The 9,365-nt window shown below is 41.1% G+C and overlaps 1 protein-coding gene across 3 annotated transcripts in view; it reads left to right on the top strand.

Moving 5' to 3' along the window:
- dag1 (dystroglycan 1) overlaps window positions 1-3,985 on the top strand; it is a 59,197-nt gene extending 55,212 nt beyond the window's left edge. For all 3 annotated transcript variants that reach the window (XM_004069021.5, XM_020703378.3, XM_078947519.1), the window contains exon 4: window positions 17-3,985. In XM_004069021.5, coding sequence (XP_004069069.1) covers window positions 17-1,834 — 1,818 coding nt within the window. In that variant the 3' untranslated portion in view covers window positions 1,835-3,985. The remainder of the gene's footprint in view (window positions 1-16) is intronic.
- The last annotated feature ends 5,380 nt before the right edge of the window (window positions 3,986-9,365 follow it).

The raw sequence follows: 9,365 nt of genomic DNA on the forward strand, positions 1-9,365 counted from the left end.
GTGCTTTTCTTCCCAGGTGGTGGAGAATGGTGCTTTGTTGTCTTGGAAACTTGGGTGTTCTTTAGACCAGAACACAGTTCCAAATTTAGACAGTGTTCAAGGCCCTGCAAAGGAAGGTACAATGTCAACCAAGCTGGGATACCCTGTGGTGGGGTGGCATATTGCCAACAAGAAACCAGGTGTTCCAAAGAGGGTCAGGCGGCAGTTAAACAACACGCCAACTCCCATTCTGGCAGTGGTTCCTCCAGCAACTGCTGTGGAACCACCAGTAAGGATTATTCCAACGCTTTCTTCCCCCTCCATTGCTGCTCCAACTGAAAGTTTTGCTCCCCCTATAAGAGGCCCTGTCCCCCTTCCAGGAAAACCCACGCCCAGAGTTCATGAGCCAACTGTCCATACCCCAACAATGGATCCACCTCTGCCAACAAAGGTAATGGAGACCACCAGCACCATCCAGCCAACAGGGACCAGGCCAATTTACGTTGAAGCTACCGCAACTCCCCCCCCTACCAAAAAGCCCCCTAAGAAGCCGAAGAAGCCAAAATCAACTCCAGTGCCCAAAGTACCTTCCAAGTCCTCTACTACCAAGCCCCCCAGGCGCACTACACCATCACCTAGTATTATTCCAGATCCATATAATGAGGTACCAGTCTTGCGTAATCCTATTGATCGTGTTCATGCATTAGTTGGCACCTATTTTGAAGTTAAGATCCCATCTGATACGTTCTTTGACAAAGAGGATGGAACTACAGACAAGTTGCGTCTTGCCCTCAAACAAAACCATGACAAAATTGTTGAAGACGGATCCTGGCTCCAGTTCAACACAACAAGCCAACTTCTCTATGGCCTGCCCGATCTTGACCAAGTGGGGGAGCACGTCTACTATTTGCATGCAACAGACAAAGGCGGCCTCAGCGCAGTCGATGCTTTTGAGGTATATGTGTCCAACTGGCCTCAAAACAAAATCCCAGTCATTTTCAAGGTCCGCTTCGAAGGAGAACCTCGTTCTTTGAAAAATGACATCCACAAAAAGATCCTACTTGTTAAGAAGCTGGCTTACGCACTGGGGGATCGCAATAGCAGTACAGTGAGTATAACCAAAATTGAAAAAGGATCCATTTTGGTGGAATGGACGAACACTAGCCTTCAGCAGAAACCTTGTCCAAAGGAACAGCTTACAATTATGAGCAGGGCCCTAGCCGATGCCAGTGGAAATCCCTCTCAAGCTTTTAGATTCACCATGGAACCTGAATTCAGAACGCTAAATGTCACTGTGAAGGGAACAGGGAGCTGTGTCAAGTACTCCTTTATTCCACCAGAGGAGTATGACCTAACGCCATCGATAACACGAGCTCCAGATCTAGGGTCAAGTCGAGGAAGTACAGATGATGTTTACCTTCATACAGTTATTCCTGCTGTGGTGGTGGCAGCAATCCTGCTGATTGCTGGAGTTATTGCCATGATCTGCTACAGGAAGAAACGCAAGGGCAAACTCACAATCGAGGACCAGGCCACTTTCATCAAAAAAGGTGTTCCAATCATCTTTGCAGACGAGCTTGATGACTCTAAGCCTCCTCCGTCGTCCAGTATGCCCTTGATACTCCAAGAGGAGAAGCCCCCACTCCCTCCCCCTGAATACCCCAACATGGCTACACCAGAGACAACTCCTCTCAATCAGGAGATGCTTGGGGAGTACACAGCTCTGAGGGATGAGGACCCGAATGCGCCCCCGTATCAGCCACCACCTCCCTTCGCCACTCCCATGGAGGGCAAAGGCTCCCGTCCCAAGAACATGACTCCCTACAGATCTCCACCTCCCTATGTGCCACCCTAAGACTTGTTTTACCCTCCTCTTACACGGTGGAGGGGAGAGGATGCCTGAAAAACTGACAGTTTTTATTCTGGTGTTTGTTGATCTGGACATTGACATGGGAAAGGTCACAAGAGGTGCTAAAGTACAAAACAGATACAGGGGACTTTGGTTTTTTGGGGGGGAGAAGTGGTTTTTGGTGGGCTCTACAGTTAATGACCCGCTGAAATAGCTGGGAGGAACTACTGCTTTAATGGTAGCCCAAGAAACAATTTCTTACACTCAGCTTGTGGTAAAACCAGTGGGTCAAAAGCAACAAACCGGGAGAGATCATCTCCCTCCCAGCATTTTCTTTTTTCGCAGATTTGGATACTGGATATTACTTATAAATATATATTTTTTTCTTCTTCTTTATCCCAAGACTCATTTCTTTTTCTCTGGACCGAAGCGTTTGCCTAAAAGTTCTTCTTTTGTCTTGCTTTTAAATACTTTAGGAAGAAAGGCAACGACTCGTGTTTTTATTATAGAGTAAGATTCTCAGAGAAAAGCTATCAATGATCTCTGAAGATCCCTGCAGGCAATGCAAGAGCAACGGAAACTGAAGAGTGTGTGTGTGTGAGCGTGTGTGTGTGGATGAGCGGGTGTTTCTTCAGATTCAATACGGTTTGCCTTTTAACACTAGTTGTTTGTTTCTACTCTTATTCACAATGTCTAGTAAATGAGAATAACACGGTAGGTTACAAAAGATTTATTAGAGATGAGTAATAAATAATTTTTTTGATTTGTTTTTAAAAAATCACTGTTTATCTGGAAGGCATTCAAAAAGATGTTAGTTTTCGGTGGTGGGAGAAGACAGAAATAAAGGGAATGCCTCCCCTAAATAACTTGCAAATGATTTTTTTTTTGTTCATCTTGTTTTGTTTTTTGTGTGTAACACCAATGTGTTGGCTTCAGGAATGATGTGCGCTGGAAACCAGGAGGGGTGTGGTTTAAGTCGGAGAAATTCTTGAATCTGCTCTGAGAGTTTGAATGCAAACATTTTCAAATATTTTGCCTTTTTTTTTCCGTTTGATTTCAGCGTAGCTTAATTTGCAGCGGGAGGAATGTTTATCAGGCACACATTTTCAAACATGCCTTTAAGATGAGTAAAAATGGGTGTGAAATAAACCCTAAAATGAAAAACAGTACGATAAATTCCTTATAGTAAACAAAAACAGAGCAATTTTGTTTCTTTTACAAGTGAACATTTTCAGACTACTCCACCAATTTATCACATTTAGCTAAAATCAGAAAACTAAAGTGAAAAAAAAATCATATATTTTACTACTAAACAAGCTTATCTATGCATTAACTTTATTTCCCGTTCATATTTATTCATCTTATTGGTATAAGTTTCCATTTGGTCAACTGGATATGTGCTAACCACCCCTGTTGTTTGTCTTACACTGGTGACAGAAGCACTGTCCATCCCAAATAGCGACACCTTATCTTACCCACTGGAATCTGAATGACAAAAGCAACCCCAGATCATAATACTCCCCCCTCAGTTAATACTGCAATCATGCCTTTTTTTACATTTAAAACAAGATCGGCCGGACTTTTATTAGAAACACATGTCTAATTGAATAATTGAATGATGGACAGTGTTTTGAACAGAATGAATCATTTCAGAGAACTTTCTATGCTGCTTATAGGATTCCTGGGGCAAATAATGCAAATCCCCTACAAACTCAAAAGTTCAACTTCTTTTTTATTTAAACATTTTTTGATACATCCAGAAATAGTTTGAAACAAAAATGATTAGTTTTGAGATTTGTAAGACTTTAGCCTAGAATTTGAATTATGGCTCAGTATTGTACTCTGTTTTTAGTTTTTTTTAAGTTTTTTCCATGTGGGTCACACCTTTCCGGCTTTATTTTAGCGTGTTAATTCTGATATATTTGTCACAACGATGGAATGACCCACACTGTATGTAATCAAAAATCATATTTTTGTTCGTTCTTGATGAATTTTAACTGAAAGTGACCCCTTGCAATAAAGAAGTGTGGTGCCGTCCGCTCGGCGGCCCAGGCGAGCGACTTGCACTGCCGTGACCTTGTTGGTTTTTGCCAAGGCTTTTTTTCCTTATGGAGTGTGTATTGTTATAATAAAAATAAAACCAACCGGTACCTTCAACTCCTGCGTGTCGCTGGTGCTTCTCTCGCCCGTCGTCCTTGCAGGTTCTTTGGGGAGTTTTTCTGACCGTGAAAATGTCTCGCTGTCGCACTCCTCGATCACTCTGACTGATGACCGAGGCGCGGGTTTTCCGTCAATGTCACTTTTGAACTGCTTGCACTTTAGCCTTGAATTTGATGGATCAGTATGTCAGAAGTCCACATGAAGTTTTAGCTCCCCCGACGGCGGGAGCCGCAGCCACCTGAGCTCCTCTGGATGTAAATGATTCCGTCTTTGAGTGACCACTCAGACAGTTGCCTCCTTCACCGAGACAACAGCTGGTTCTTCCACATGTTGCATACAAACCATTTGCATTGATTACAGGCATATTGATTGGATGAAAACAGTTTATGAGCTCTGGTGCACCTCGGCTATGACTTTAATTTGGAGGTGGGGGGAGCGATGATGAATGGTTTCCTGACACGCCCCTGCCGCAGCGATGATCGTGGCGATGACAAAGATTAATGCAGGATTGATTTTGGATTGATTGAGGCAGCTGCATGTGACTAGACTCAGCCGTCAAAATTAATCAGCAATATGTTCATTTGGCAGGAAAGAGTAATTAAGTCCAGCGGCTTCTGACAGCTGTCTTGATGGATATTGGTGCTTCCAAAAAACAACAAAACTTTAAACTGAACTCTATAACATATAGGAGTTCACATTTGTGATCTGGTATTCTTAGCCGATTGACTTTAGTCATTACGGCAGCTAATTAGACGAGCTCAGTCCATCAAAGGTGAGCTGATCAAAGGTTTTCTTCTCCACTTGTGCATCACAAAGGGCTCTGAGGAGATATCAGAGCTATGATTTCAGTCAGATCAGAGGTTTTATTATTGGCACGCAAATCTTTGTTGTTGCTTTTTATAATGAGTTACTTTGAAAAAAATCCATCTTGGTCAAATGGGATAAAAGGTTGATGTTGGTTCTAGTTTAAAAGCAACGGCCATGATGTTTGGATTAAAAAAAAATTACAAGAAAATGTAAGTTTAGTGGTTCTTTTTAGTGGTATGCCTAAAACTGTAAAGAAAATATTTTCGACGTCACGCATAGAAAATAAAGGTAAATAAAAGAAAATAAAAGTATTTTTTTCAGGACAGGGATGTCGAAATGTTTGAGCTGGACTATGTCAGTAAGCAGTAATTAAGTAAGATTGAGTTATCGTTTCTATGGCAACCACTCTAGTTGGAAGTCTACATCCTTAACACTTAAAAGTGGGCTATACGAAATCTGTCAATCAAATGTTTCGTATGTTGGACACCTGATTGGTCAGTTTATAACTTGAATAACTTGCAACACAATCAAAATATTTTAAAAATTTGAATTAGATAGAACATGTATAAAAAAGGTATCAGAGCAAGAATGATTATTCAGACAAATAGAATGACTAATGCCTTTAAGACTTTTAACCATGAGACTTAATGAGTTACAAGAAAAAGTGAAGCTGAAATCTAAACTGTTGGAAAAGAAAAGCAGGAAAGCTTCTGGGTAAAATTACATAAATAATACTAACTTAAAAAAGTGTGAAATAACATTTAACCAAATTCTCTTGCAGCACAAAGTTTAGTGAGTTCTTAAACCGTGCTTTTTTTACTAAACATATTCTATTTATGCTTGAATTTGACAATTTTTAGTCATAAACATAACCTTTTTACTAAATGTTTATTTGTTATAATTGTACATATTTTAGTAATAAAACAAACTTTTTCTGAACATTTGTTTTTGAATATTATATTTTTAGTAATAAAAAAACAGTTTTACTGAACATTTTTTCATCTCTGTTTAAATTTTGAGAAATAAAAAAACAGTTTTACAGTGCTATGCATTTTTTAAGTTATTCGAATCGTAAACAAAAAAATCTAGAAAAAAATAAAATTAAGGAGAGATAAAAAGATGTTGAGGGAAAATCAATAAATATGTTTAAGAAAATAAAAGTCCTTTGAAATAAAGTATAGCTAACTTATAAACATAATTAAATCCTTTGAAAAAAACAGGAATTTGGCATAAAAAGAATTTATGATTAAAGATGAAAGTTAATGTGTGCTTATACCCTCATATTTAGTGTGTTTAAATCAAAATGATCGAGGGTCAGTTTGACTTTTTCTCCTCTTTCAACAAATTAAATTTTATTTTTTATTTTTATCAATAAATGTTTGGTGTCTCAAGAAAAGCAACATGTCTGTGGGGATTTTCTGCACATCCATGTGGCGCAGCTCTGTGGTGAGCATCAAAACACAACACTGAAAACAGATAGAGCTGTTCTCATTAACAGTCTGCGTCTGAGGCCATTTGTCTGGGGAGCGATGTGGATCCGGCAGGGATGTGTGGACAGAGCCACTCAAAGGCGCCACACTTGTCTGATTCCCAGCCGTTTTCATAGAACTGAATCGGCCTCAGACTCTCTCCAATCACTCATCTTGTCAAGCTGAGAGTGTCATTGACCCCCCGATCTCCAGCAGAAGGGGGGGAAATGAAGTTCTGCTCACGTTCCCCATCCCCAATTCTCTTCATTTTATCTCCACTTGCCTCCTCTTCACATTTTCCCCAAACACTAAACTCCTTTATTTGAGATCAAAGTTACTCTCAAAACGCAAAAATGATTGCAATAACCCAAATCAATAACTTCAACATCGCAAAGAAATGTTCCTTTTTTTTTTCTAATGCTACGTTCACACCAGATTGGAAACACATTCTCAAACAACCACTTCCAATGAAAAGTCTAGCTAAACATGTTTACCATGTGCAAACTCTTATGGCTCAATGTACAAAACACGCTGCTTATTGAAGGAGTGTTAAGAGTTGAACCAGTTGAACTTTACTTAATCAGGGAGTTGGATTTGGTGGCATTTTTTGGGAGCATTCATGGAAGTACCAACTGTTTAAAAATTGATCATGACGAAGAACCTAATAATAGCTGTTTGTGCCTGAACAGAATTATATTATATATATTATTACCGTAATTTCCGGACTATAAGCCGCTACTTTTTCCTGCGCTTACAGCCCTGCGGCTTATTCAGTGACGCGGCTTATTTATGGACTTAATTGGCCGCCGCCATGTATGTACCTTCGGACTCAGTGAATGGTTTGAATTCTCTATCTAACATCAAGCACAAGTCAATTGTTTTTCAACACACCTATCAGCAGCCAAACAGCATGGACTTGACTTCAGGTCTTAGACACTTCAGTCAGGGTTCAACAAAAAGAAACACGCATGCCCGGCCGCATCCCAGAATCCTTTGGTGCCATTAGACCCAACGTGCACGTGATCGCCGCTACAATATGATGACACTTTCAAGTTCAAAGCAATCGTTAAAAGCAGCGTGAAAAAATCCACCATCACCAACGGGTTTGGAAAAGCCGGTCAGCTGAGTGACGGAGAGAACAGCGCATGATCAGGAGTGAATTTACATCAGAGTCATAGTGACTCGACTGGCTGCACGTAAATATGTGGGAATGACATCAGCCTTTATTTTGTCGGGACACGACTGGAAACACAAATCGACGTGATCGTTTTTACTGAGCGGAATTTTGCATTGAAACGCTCACAGCCTCCGTGTGAGCTGGAGACATGTTCTGCGGGGCCGATGGCAGTCTGATGGCTCCCACACGTAACAACGCATCCGCCCCTGATACACAAAACGTACAGTATTAAGTCCGATTGCTCTGCACAGACACGATTTGCTCCGTCCAGCGCAGAATGGGGACGAAGTGCTCTTCCTTGGAGCCGCCCTGGCCAGGGGTTTTGGAGACGATAGGAAAGGGAGACAAGGAGCGCAGAGGCGTCCGCGGAACAACAGTGTTTGTTGTGCAAAGAAACTTCTGACGCACGCGCCGCGCTGAGGCGCGCGCTTTTCAGTCGCCGCTGCTTTATTTTACTGGTGTGGTATTTTAACCAGCCCTGTTACTCCCATAACACTGCCGCGACACAAGCGGAAGGAGAGCTGTTCTTCCGTTCGCCCCTCCATCCACTGCTGTTCCTTGCTTATTCTTAAACACGTACAACAGTGTGGCGAGCCGGGCGTTGGCCCTTTTAGCCCCTAAGACTCATGGGAAATGGGGAATCGCGGATGTAAATTTCCTCATTATAACTGAGGGATGTAATGTTGATTATATGGTTACTGTTTGTAATTTTATGTATGATACCTAGATTGTCAATAAGTAAAAAAAAAAACTGAAAAAAGAAAATAAAAAAACCATAACTGAGGAACCTGTGAACAGAATAGAGGTCCATGCTGTTTGGCAGATGTAGGTGTACTCAAATGCATGAGACTGAGGCAATGCTAGCTCCACCCACAGAGTGTCAAGTTGCAAGTGAACCCTGGTGAATGAATCAACTCAGCACAACTATTATTGCTATTCAAATGTACCTTTAATACAGTATTTTCTGAAACTTTTGGTGCAATGACAGTTTAGTGCAATTCTAAGGCTATGTCCGAATTCCTTTCCTAGTCCCCAACTACAAAAAAAACGATATAGTGCCAGACTATCTAGTACATCGGTCCCCAACCTTTTTAGCGCCACGGACCGGTTTGACATCAGACAAAAGTTTCACTGACCAGCCTGTAATATGTTTCGGACAAATACTGTACCAACGCTTTGATGAGGGAGGTAGAGAGACGTAATAAAATGAACTCTGAGCTTTTATTTTGACGTGCATGACATTGTACATCCCACAGGTGTGATCATCCTCTCCCCTTCCCACACTCATGGTGCAAAAAGAAGTACTGTCTATTAAATGTAACTTTCTTTTTTTGGAAGTTGAAGGCTCCTCTTCTGTCTCCTGGCTGGGTGTTTTCCTCTTGGCAAATACATTTTATTTTCACTAATTTTGCTAGCTCCTGGGTTTCAATTTAGCGGTAACCTATCACGTGACTGAGAAGAGCGCCTTGGCCAAGATTCACACACACGGATGTAACAGAGAACCGGGCAATTTTTCAAAATAAAACATCTTTCAGATTCCGAAGTAAATAGAACAGAAGTCGTGTAAGTTTATTCTTTCTGTGCGGCCCGGTACAAAATGACCTACGTACCAGTACCGGTCCGCGGCCCGGACCATTGATCTAGATCAGTGTATTTCAACCAGTGTGGCGCGGCACACTAGTGTGCCTTGAGATATGGTCAGGTGTTCCGTGGGAAATTGCCCTCATTAACTGATCTAAAAACATTTTTCATCTCCAGGATATCAGCTCTGTGTTCCAAACAGGTCCTGATAAAACACTGAGGAGTTAGGAATATGAAAGATCATAAAATACTTTTTTCTTTGTGTTTATTTGATTCTATTAAAGACATTTTGATATGAATAAGGGTGCCATGATTTAGCCAACGCTTCAGCTGTTTTTCTGCC

This window comes from Oryzias latipes, chromosome 5 (assembly GCF_053564925.1).
Source record: "Oryzias latipes strain Hd-rR chromosome 5, Olatipes_Hd-rR_3.1".
Taxonomy (NCBI): domain Eukaryota; kingdom Metazoa; phylum Chordata; class Actinopteri; order Beloniformes; family Adrianichthyidae; genus Oryzias; species Oryzias latipes.